The 12,098-nt window shown below is 39.6% G+C and overlaps 1 protein-coding gene across 7 annotated transcripts in view; it reads left to right on the forward strand.

Moving 5' to 3' along the window:
* Nucleotides 1–12,098, forward strand: part of steap2 (STEAP family member 2, metalloreductase) — a 52,893-nt gene that overhangs the window by 32,262 nt on the left and 8,533 nt on the right. For 6 of the 7 annotated variants that reach the window (XM_036125470.1, XM_036125474.1, XM_036125471.1 and 3 more), the window contains 2 exons: nucleotides 91–531; nucleotides 3,054–3,220. In XM_036125470.1, coding sequence (XP_035981363.1) covers nucleotides 147–531; nucleotides 3,054–3,220 — 552 coding nt within the window. In that variant the 5' untranslated portion in view covers nucleotides 91–146. The remainder of the gene's footprint in view (nucleotides 1–90; nucleotides 532–3,053; nucleotides 3,221–12,098) is intronic. The other variant, XM_036125476.1, reaches the window with a different exon arrangement.

The following is a 12,098-nucleotide window of genomic DNA, read 5'->3' on the forward strand; positions in this document are numbered from 1 at the left end:
TTATTAGGGTAATTAGCAAACTCTTGGCTACTTACAATATACTTGTGAAATAAAGCAGTTTTAAAATCATTCCTCTGTTCTCTTCCATAGGTTCACTGAACAGCTTCTAAACAGAAAAGTAAAAGAGAAAGTGACGGAAAGAAAGGATGGACTCAGTCTCTATGAAGGGGTGCACCAGGAGTCCTGTGTTCCTCACAGCCTCTTCCTCACACCTCAGTCACCCCCCAGCCTGTGTGTTCCACTGTGGTATTGGCAACACACCAGCAGATTCAGGACCTTCCTGCCCGGTTCCTACCACAGTGGCTGTCCTTGGATCAGGTGACTTCTCCAAGGGCATCACCTTCCGCCTACTTCGTTGTGGCTTCAAGGTGGTGGTGGGCAGCCGCCGTCCCAAACTGGCATCTCATTCCTTTCCCCATGTGGTGGATGTGTCACACTATGAAGATGCCATCAGGAAATCTAACATTGTGTTCCTGGCTATCCATCGCGAGCACTACTCTGTATTATGGGACCTGAAGCATATCATGGCAGGTACAGATGACACAGCCACAAACTTTGCTTTTCTTTCACTTGATACTCTCCAGAAAAGAATTTTGGAAAAAATGGCTCATTTACTCTCCGTTTGTTCTAAGATCTTGTAATAGGATGTGACAAGTTTAGTTTCTTATGTGTTATTAGAGAGGGAGACATAGAAATTCAGTTTGTTCAGCTTTGACGTGCAAACAGTTAGCAGGGCAGTCAAAAGTAGCTGGTCAACGGTGACAAATCGTCGTCTATAGCAGCTCTTGCCGCCGCCTACATTTCCCTGATTATACATCCCAAAAAAATACCTTTGCATCTGTCTCCACTGAGAGCAACATTAACGAGTGATTGGGTTCCTTGTTCCAACCAAGATGCTACTTTTCCGATCAAAACACAGATCGGTGTTATGCCGAAAAGTGCATCCCTGCCGAGATATGCATCCTCTGTGGCGGGAGCGCACCTCGCTCTGTACAACTGAATATTAACGAAGAAAACGGATTAAAATGTGACCAACGCAGTTACTTGTTCTTAAATTAATGATATCAAAGCGTTTTATTAAACTGTTGTTATTTGGCAGATTCGTTTACAAAATTATGGGTGTTATCCATCCATCCATCCATTTTCTGATCCGCTTAATCCCTCATGGGGTTGCGGGGGTCTATCTCCAGCGTTCATCGGGCGAGAGGTGGGGTTCACCCTGGACAGGTCACCAGTCTGTCGCAGGGCTACGGGTGTTATGAACAACATTAAATCCAAAGTTTTTATCCGAGGTACGGCTGATTTATTTGTTGTGGTCTCTTGTCATTCACACACAACAATAAACCGTGAGAGCCTAGGTGAGTTTTGAAACTGCAAAGCTTTGTCTTAAGCAGAAGATCAAACATGCATCTACACAGCACAGCGTTCATTGACCAGTGTGATGCCTTCGCAAGCGACAGAAAGCTATGGTGCATTCAGGAGGATGGGACATTTCAAACTTACAAGGAAAGAGGCATAAAACGGAATAGAACTTAACTCATACAGTAATGTATTTATCCAGAAACAGCGTGGGCTTTCTTACAATACTGAATGCTCTATAATCGTATTTCTGATATTTTTTGATTATGCACATCTGTTAGCTTTTTATTCTGAAAAATCTATAATATTACATATAATATAATATTACAGCAGCAAATTATCAAGGTTTTCCAGGCGATGCATTTTGTGTTCGTCTCTAGAATCCTCCCCGATGATATGATATCGTGTGTGTGATGAGTGCAAGTGAAATTAAACTGATAGAAGATTTCGAAAGAGCAATTTGACTGAAATAAATTCAACATGTAAATTCAATTTCAAATTCCAACCCTGTATTTTTATCATAAGAATTTGACTTTGTTCGTGAAGAAATGTTACGATCGTTTTTAGAACAGAACTGTGAATAATAATATTAAGATGAATAGACCTCACCTAGTCTGATCTGTTTTATGTAGTGCTAGTAATTCAAATTAAACTAACTTTATGCAAATGGAGATTACCTTACCTTGTTAAAACATGATGAGAACATCATGTGAAAAAAATAATGTTTTAAGAATAAAAATAAAAAACAAAGGTTGTTTTTGAAGAATTGATCATTCACATTTTTTGCTTTTTATTCAATTTAAAACATGCACTCTGACTCTATTCTTTAAATAATCACCTGTCTTGAAAGCTTCCAAAATACATGAGGGAGACTCTATTTTTCAAAATTCTCCCCTCCGGGTCTCGGGCACCGGCATAAGTGCACCCTCCTACCCGATAGTGTGTGGCCTGCTACTGTAAAAAAGTTTGACTGCCCTGAGTGAGAGGCTGAGAAATGCTAATAATAAGGCATTTTCTCAACATGGATTATTCTAAGATCATGTTCTTTTTAATTTGTCATTAGGTTTTTATAGTTATTGACCACATCCACCAAATGTGGACAACAGCAACTCTTTGGGACAAAGTTAGCTATTAGTTTTTGGCACGGGAATAGTTAATAGTGAAGAATAGACAAGAAATGTTTTCATCTAATACAGTTTTTTACACTTATTATGCATTTGATCACTGTGCAAAATATTATAAAAAATTGTAAACTGTCAACACAAAACCACCAAGTGTGCAGAACACAAATGTCAAATCTCTGTCAAGTCTCTTAGTCATTACTGAACTCCGTTTAAAATGTGCCAGTATGTCACCAAGTCATTCCAAATAAAACGTAAACATGATAAGTTAACAAACATTTAGGTCGCATAATGTAGTTTTAATTAATTAATGTGATTCCAACATAGCAGGTCCCAGGATTTAGTCATCCATTAACACAGAGCGAAGTAACAGAGCAATAACTAGCAGTGTTTCCTGTTCCCTTCACATTTCCTTCAAGTGAATAGATTAATGCAGATATTAATAATGAGCTGACTTAGTTATTTGCTGGGAACCACAAACTAGGTTAAATTGTGTAATTAGTAAGTAAGCATACATATAGGTTTATATTTTAAGCAAGATAGGAAGTGTTTGTCTGTTGTTGTTCTTTTCAGGGAAGGTCATTGTTGATGTGAGTAACAATCGGAGAGTCAACCAGTATCCAGAATCTAATGCTGAGTATCTGGCTTCACTGCTGCCAGACTCTGACGTGGTTAAAGGCTTCAATGTCATCTCAGCTTGGGCCATGCAGCAAAGCCATCCAAAAGATTCCAGCACCCAGGTAAAACTGATCCTCGTCCACACCGGATTTTGGCACATTACAACTACAAGCTTTAATCTATTTCATTGGGAAATAGATAAACTACAAGCTTTAATCTATTTCATTGGGAAATAGATTAAAGGTATATAGCAACGTTATATGCTTATAAAAAAGCAAAAAAAATGTTTGATCATGACAAAATAAAGTTATATAAACCAAGCCTCCATCCTGATAATGTCTTGATGGTCCTTTTTGTGGATAAAAATAGTCCTAGCACTGGGTGCGATGACCAGATATAAACAGATGTGGTGCCATCTACCGGCAGTCTTGCTGAACTATCAAAGTGCTGGTTTAATTCAATTCAATTCAATTTTATTTATATAACGCCAAATCATGAAACATGTCATCTCAAGGCACTTTACAAAGTCAAGTTCAATCATATTATACAGATTGGGTCAGATTATACAGATTGGTCAAAAATGTCCTATATAAGGAAACCAGTTGATTGCATCAAAGTCCCGACAAGCAGCATTCACTCCTGGGGAACCGTAGAGCCACAGGGAGAGTCGTCTGCATTGTACATGGCTTTGCAGCAATCCCTCATATTGAGCAAGCATGAAGCGACCGTGGGAAGAAAAAGTCCCCATTACCGGGAAGGAAAACCTCCGGCAGAACCGGGCTCAGTATGAATGGTCATCTGCCTCGACCGACTGGGGATTACAGAAAACAGAGCAGAGACACAAGAGAGACAAAAAAGCACAGAAGCACACATTGATCTAGTAATCTGTTCTACATTAGATGGTAATAGCAGGTGATCTGTCTTCTCTGGATGATGTCACAGTTAACAGAACGCCAGACCAGGTGTACCTACTATGAAGATAAAAGAGAGAGAACAGAAAGTTAAAGCAGAAATGACAACACATAATGCATAATTGAAGAACAGTAGAACTCTATAGAGTGAGAAAATTAGATCCTGATATCCTCCAGTAGCCTAAGCCTATAGCAGTAAAACTATAAAGATAGCTCAGAGTAACATGAGCCACTCTAGTTATAAGTTTTGTCAAAAAGGAAAGTTTTAAGATTAGTCTTAAAAGTAGACAGAGTGTCTGCCTCACGGACCAAAACTATGAGTTGGTTCCACAGGAGAGGAGCCTGATAGCTAAAGGATCTGCCCCCCATTCTACTTTTACAGACTCTAGGAACCACCAGCAGACCTGCAGTCTGAGAGCGAAGTGCTCTGTTAGGAACATACGGGTAATCAGAGCTCTGATATATGATGGAGCTTGATTATTAAGGACTTTATACCTTAGAAGAAGAATTTTAAATTCTATTTTTGATTTAACAGGAAGCCAATGAAGGGAAGCTAAAATTGGAGAAATATGATCCCACTTGTTGATTTTCATCAGAACTCTTGCTGCAGCATTTTGGATCAGCTGAAGGCTTTGAACTGCATTTTGTGGACTTCCTGATAGTAAAGAATTACAATAGTCCAGCCTTGAAGTAACAAATGCATGGACCAGTTTTTCAACATCACTCCTGGACAGAATGTTTCTAATTTTGGTGATATTCTGGAGGTGAAAAAATGAAACTCTGGAAACCTGTTTAATATGGGGTTTAAATGACATGTCTTGGTCAAAAATAACACCAAGATTTTTTACTTTATTACCAGAGGCCAAGTTAATGCCATCCAGATTAAGTGATTGGTTAAGAAGTTTATTTTTTGAGGACACTGGCCCAAAGATTACAACTTCGGTCTTGTCAGAATTTAGATGCAGGAAATTTAAAGTCATCCAGCTTTTGATGTCATCAAGACATGACTGCAGTCGAAGTAACTGATTGGATTCATCAGGATTTATGGATAAATATAGCTGAGTATCATCATCATAACAGTGGAAATTAATCCCATGCTGTCTGATAATTTTAAAAGAGAATTGGTCCAAGGACTGAACCCTGTGGTACTCCACAGGTGACCCTAGAGTTTGAGGAAGATTTATTATTAACATGAACAAATTGGAATCTGTCCGATAGATAAGATTTAAACCAGCCTAATGCTTTCCCCTTAATCCCTACAGTATGTTCAAGTCTTTGTAGGAGAATATTGTGATCAAATGCAGCACTGAGATCTAACAGGACAAGTACAGACACAAGTCCATTATCTGAGGCCATGAGAATATCATTAGTGACCTTCACCAGAGCTGTTTCAGTGCTATGATGAGCTCTGAAGCCTGACTGAAACTCCTGAAGTAGGTCATTGCTTTGTAAATGTTCACAAAGTTGATTAGCAACTACTTTCTCAAGAATTTTAGATAAGAAAAGAAGATAAGATATAGGTCTGTAGTTTACTAACTCATCTTGATCAAGAGAAGGTTTCTTAAGTAAAGGTTTAATAACAGCTACTTTAAAAAGCTGTGGTACATATCCATTTACTAAGGATAGATTAATCATGTCTAAAATAGGGCCACTGATCAAAGGGAATATGTCCTTAAACAACTTGGTTGGGATTGGGTCTAACATACAGGTAGAAGGTTTAGATGAAGCTAAAATTTTAGATAGCTCAGAAAGCTCTACTGCTTCTAAACAGTTCAAACACTGCGCAGGTTCTAAAGATTCCTCCAATGCTGCCTCAATTACTGAGGACGAGGTAATCATGTTTGGGAGGATGCCAAATATTTTATTTTTAATGACATCAATTTTATTTATGAAGAATCCCATAAAATCGTTACTACTAAGAGCTAAGGGAATGGATGGATCAACGGAGCTGTGGCTCTGGGTAAGTTTAGCAACTGTACTAAAGAGAAATCTAGGATTATTTTTATTCCCCTCAATTAATGATGAAAAATATGCTGCTCTAACTCTCCGTAGGGTCTTGCTATACAACAATAGACTTTCCCTAGATTTGACTCAAATGTTATTAAAAAATGATCCGACAGGACAGTGTTGTGAGAGAATACTGTTACTTCTTCACAATCAATGCCATATGTCAGAACAAGGTCTAAAGTATGGAGCCGAGAGTGCGTCGGTTTATGCACATTTTGAGCAAAACCAATTGAATCTAAGATAGTTTTAAAGGCTACACTAAGGGAATCACTTTCAGTGTCAACGTGGATGTTAAAATTCACCCACTATAATAACCTTATCAGTATCTAACACCAAATCAGATAAGAAATCTGACAACTGATCCAAAAACTGAGTGTAAGGGCCTGGTGGACGATACAAAACAACAAACAGAAGAGGTTTTATCGCTTTGCAGTTTGGATGAGGGAAACTAAGGGTTAAATGTTCAAAAGAACTGTAATTATTAGTTGGCCTGGGACTAATTAATAAATCAGACTGAAAGATAGTTGCCACTCCTCCTCCTCTTCCCACAGATCTGGGAATGTGGAAATTTGAATAACTGGAGGGGGTTGACTCATTTATACTAACGTAGTCCTCTTGTAGCCAGGTTTCTGTGAGACAAAACAAATCAATCTGATTATCAGAAATCAATTCAATACCTAGCAAAGTCTTTGGAGGGAGAGACCTTATATTTAATAGACCACATTTAATTCTTTTATTTTTTGGTTCAAAGTGATCCGTATGGATTTGTATTAGATTTTTATGATTTGTTCCTTGATCAGTTTTTGATCTGTTAAGTTTTGGCCGTGGGAAAGCCACCGTCTCAATAGGGTAATGGGTGGGTAACAGTAGAGAAGCTGCAGAGAGGTGTGTTAAACTACGGCTCTGCTTCCTGGTCTGGACCCTGGATTGTCAGCATTTAGGAGAACTAATAAATCCGGCCAGATTCCTAGAAAGAAGAGCTGCACCATCCAAAGTGGGATGAATGCCGTCTCCCCTGATCAGACCACTGATCAGGAGAGTTTACTTAATTCATAAAATACTTTTGAATAATGCCTGACCAAGCCTGACCTTCTACAATGCCTCGCAGTAAAGCGGCAGCTCAGCGTGATCGATGACCAATTGTTATTAATTGAATACACTGAAATTAAGTAACTTTAAGAGCCTCATATCAGAAAATGTACTCACGTCAATCAACTCTGCGGTCACATCTGAGCAATCGGTAGGTTTAGGGTCCGCTTCAGTGAACACCAACAGTCATAATGTATTCCCACCGACACTCCAGTCTTTTCCCTGTTGGAATCATAAATTCTTGTTGTTGTTGTTTTTCACTGGATCTTGGACCATTCTGCATTGTTTCGCTCAGAGATCCTAATAGCTGGTAGCCGCTTCCTTGTTTTATCCCCTGCTGCGCATGCACATTGTGGTACTTCCTCTGTCATTAAAATTAAACACGAAAGGCTTTATTTGCTAACAAACTCAGCATAAACAAAGTGTAAGATGCCAAAATATTAACTAATATGCCAGCAGGATGTGATAATCTGTCAATTCAATAAAATTTTATTTATATAGTGCCAATTCATGATACACATCATCTCAAGACATACAGACTGGTCAAAAAAGGTTTCCTATCTAACAAAACCCAATAGATTGCATCAATTCTTGACAAGCAGCATTCACTCCTCATTAAGGAACGTGAGTGAGCTACTGATGTATAAATAAAAAAAAGTCAAATAAAGTGGCTATACACCTAATAACGTGCCTAGTAATATCTTAAATAGATGCATGCTCAGTATAAGGGATTACTGCGAAGCCATTGACCATGCAGACAACTGTCCACATACATTTATGCAGCAATACGCAGTCTCAGATGTTTGGCATCATTTCATTATTATCAGAAAATTTAGCTTTTTTTCTCCAGTGCATTCTACTTTCTTTAGAATCGACTTCTTTCTTTTGGATAACAAAGTGCTTTCCTTGGTTTGGTCATGTTGTTATAATCCCATCATAATCTCAGACCATTCTCCTGTCACTTTGGATCTCTCTCGCCCGGGCAGACCTACTTCACGGTCTCCATGGTGTTTTAATTAAATCTTATTTAATGATCCTGATTTGGTCAAAACTATTAATGACTGCTTATACCTGTTTGTTTTAACTAATGTCACTCTAGATGTTTCCGTAGCAACAGTTTAGGAGACATGTAAGGCATATTTATGGGGGTAGATAAAAGCTTACTCAGCATATCTTAGAAAAACAACCGCACAAAAAAGTCTTGCCCTATCTACTGCTATATCTGACCTGCAAACAAAATGTGCAGAGTCCGCAATCCCCAGACCTTATAAAAGGTTTGTTGATAAAAAAGGCAGAATTTGACACTCTTACCTCTGTCGCTGCTGTGGCATTATTAAAAACACATTATAGTTATGAGTTCGGTGACAAGTCCAGCTAAATTTTTGTGCATTAGATTTGGCAGAAAGTTTCTCTAGCACACTGTTAAAGAGAACATATCTAATGGGACTTCCATTAATCCACACGCGATCAACAATCAGTTTAGGGACCACTCACAATGAGGCAAACGACTATTTCCCTTATCCTAAAGAAAGATAAAGATCCACGAGTCTGCAATAATTACTGCCTGACTTCTTTTTTTTTATATTTATGATTTATTTGTGGGATCTTGAGTATAACAGATACATATTACACCTCATCCATGAAGTGAAATTAATACAAAGATTAATTTAGTGAAACAAGGTACTAACAATGAAAGAGTTTACCCCCAACTCCCACCCCCCGCCCCCTTCTCTCCCTTACAGAAAGTATATAAAATAGGGTATAACAGGTTTTGATACAGGTAATCTCGATAGTGATAATCTGATATAGGTCAACTAATAGAGAAGGCCTCATGTAGCTCTAGCTCTTTGTACTCTCTTTTATGCCTTCCCCTAGCAACATCCCCTGTATGTTACACTGTGGCCCCGGTAGTCATGTGGTTATTGCTCCCGCCTCCCAAGCGGTAGAACTGGGTTCTCCGGCCTACGCTGACAACACTTTTCACTTTCGGGAGTGTTGGCTCAGTGGTTAGAGCAGCGCGCTTGCACTCAGAGAAGGATGCAAGTACCCGGTTCGATCCCCAGCGCCTGCACTCTGGGTCCCTGAGCAAGACCCTTAACCCCAGATTGCTCCCCGGGCGCCGCACATGGCAGAACCACAACATTTTGGGATCCAAAGAATACCTCTTTTATCGACAATTGGGCTGGACGATAATTCAATAACAATATATATCGATCGATAGACGTGTGGCGCGATAGGAAAAAACAGTTTTTTTTCCCTCCTTTCAGCCTATCATATTAGTTGATGCTACAGTCACTACTTCCTCTCGACCAATCGTAATCGCGAAGCCAGGCACGCCGTCACAAAGCGCCGCCCTCTCAAACCACAACACAGAGCATGTGAATATGTCGCAGCAAGGAGCGGCGGAGGAAATGGTCCCAAAATAAGATAAGTTATTCTTCTTTAAAAGAACCAACTTTTTTATGGTTAAAAAAGTTGGTTAAATAAAGATTTAATTGGAATTCTGTGTTTGTGTTCTTTATTAAAATTAAATCATTTAGCAATATCATAAAACGTTCAGGCAGAGCTGCACATAAAATATGGTTTTAAATATTTTCAATAATTATCGATATCGATCAATATGCATTTTATTTTTATTGATAAGCTTTTTTTCTAGATCGTCCAGCCCTATCGACAATACACTCTAATCCTCTATTTCCACCTTCACTCATTGATAAGACTTTCTCAGTGTGGGAAAGCCATGGCCTTTTTTCTGTGAAAGGCCTATACTTAGATGGAACCTTTGCTTCATAAACTCAATAATCCTCAAAGTTTTACATGCCAGGTGTCCACTTTTTTAGATTTATCCAATTTAGGGATTTTATTTGTTACCGTTTACCTAGTTTTCAGATAATCCCTGCTTCCACTATGGCTGATAGACTGTTAGAAATCAGTCCCACTCCAAAGGGTACGATATCATAAATATACAACCTTCTAATGTCCAATTCGACTTCAGGGTCTAGCCAGCTTCACGTTACTTGGTCTAACGACCTTAATATTGAGATTGATGATGAAATGTGGTAAACTATTCTAAAACGCATTCACTCTTCATTAGTCTGTGGCTGACACAGAATTATCTAGTGTAAAGTAGTCCATAGAGTACACTGGTTCAAAAGTAAACTGGCTCGAATCTTTCCAGACATGTATTCAAGTTGTGTGAAGTGTGGTTTGGGCCCAGCCACTCTCAGTCATATGTTTTGGACCTGTCCCTTTCTATCCCAATTTGGGAAATCTGTTTTTGACTCACTTTCTGTAGTCACCTCGACCACAGTATAGTCTTCTCCACTCACTGCTTTATTTTGGGTCCTCCCCAAAAAACATTTACTGTCACCCCATCGTGCTGACTTTGTAGCCTTCCTCACACTACTGGCTAGACATATTATACTGCATTGGAAGAATCCTCTCCCATCCACACATTCTTGCTGGATAAAACATGCCCTTTCTTTCATGAAATTGGAAAAAAACTTAGGTATTCTCTCAAAGGCTCTGAAGTCACATTTTCAAAAATCTGGTCACCGCTATGTCATTGAGACATCCTCGATGTGACCCCATGAGTGGTGATCCCCCTCATTCTCTAATTATAATGTTGCACACCCTTTGTTCTTCTGTGTTTATTATTTAGTTATTTACTTCTTATCCACTTACTTATGGAAATATTTGCTGGGTTTTTGTGTCATTTGTGTTATCTGTGGCTTTTGTTTTGTGTTCTATTGGTTCGGGTTTATTATTCAACTTACTGTTTCATGGTATAACATGGATGTCCATATATTGTGTTAATTGTTGTGTTTAAATCATAAATAAATAAATCATAAAAAAGGTTGTTCCTGGGGATTCTGCTTCTCACTCTGTACATGCTGGCAACATGTCGGCTGCTTATGGTCAAGTCTGTCTCAGCCTACACACCTGGTCAAGTCATCCTTTGGCTGCATGGCCCAGTCAAATCTGTCCCTCCCTGCAACACCTGATCAAGTCCATCACCTGTTTTAAAATAAACCTTTTTAGAGATCAACTGATACAGTTTTTTTAAGGCCTATACCAATATCCGATTACTTGGATGCCACATATGTTATGCTGAAGGACAAAATTTTATATTTTGTTCCACTGATTAAGAGACTGAAAGAGACTTAAAAAATATTCACCAGTACTAGAGATGAAAATAAGAAATCTGGAAGAGGAGTATAGAGGAGCATTAAAGGCCTTCTATTACCACAGGTCATCAACCGCCACTCTGAAATCAACCACTAAGGGCCATCCTAATAATCATAACATTCACACCTCAGATCCTGTTCACATCATGAAGGATGCTTCAGATCCTGTTCATGTCATGGAGGGTCTAGAAGACACCTCAGAGCCTCATAATGCCGTTTCTTTCCCAGAGGAGTCCTCAGATTCTGTTCCAAACTCCAAGGGTCTGATGGACACCTCGGCTGGTGCTCTCGTCACTGCGGGTCCGGTGGACGCCTTAGCTCCAGGTGGATCAACCTCCAGTCAATGCACCAGAGTTTGTCGAGAAGAGGGTCCAGGGGGACCTGTCTCCAGCATGTGCACCAGAGATGCTCGATGAGGGTGCTCAGGTGGGCTTGCTGGCTGCCGCTGAGGTTTGCCGAGAGCTCACCCAACTATCTCAACATTCAGGGTCTCATTGAGACGCCAAGCATTCAGGGCCACACAGTTACTACAAGGACCTTAAGCAGCTGCAAGGGATCTTGTTGTCTGAGCTGCATGGGATCTTGTTACCAGAGCTACTGTGAGGCAAGCTTCTGGACACATCAGACCCCTTGCTCCAGGTCATGTCTGACGCTAAGCTCCAAGCCATGCCTGTCGCCAAGTTCCAGACCAGATACAGGTCACTCATACAATGTTCTTGTCTGAGACAAGAGCCCTGCACGATCGTCAACAGCCTCCTAGAACTCCCCTCCGCCGCCGCCGACCTCCAAGAACTACACTCCGTAGT

The sequence above is a fragment of the Fundulus heteroclitus genome, chromosome 21 (assembly GCF_011125445.2).
Source record: "Fundulus heteroclitus isolate FHET01 chromosome 21, MU-UCD_Fhet_4.1, whole genome shotgun sequence".
Taxonomy (NCBI): domain Eukaryota; kingdom Metazoa; phylum Chordata; class Actinopteri; order Cyprinodontiformes; family Fundulidae; genus Fundulus; species Fundulus heteroclitus.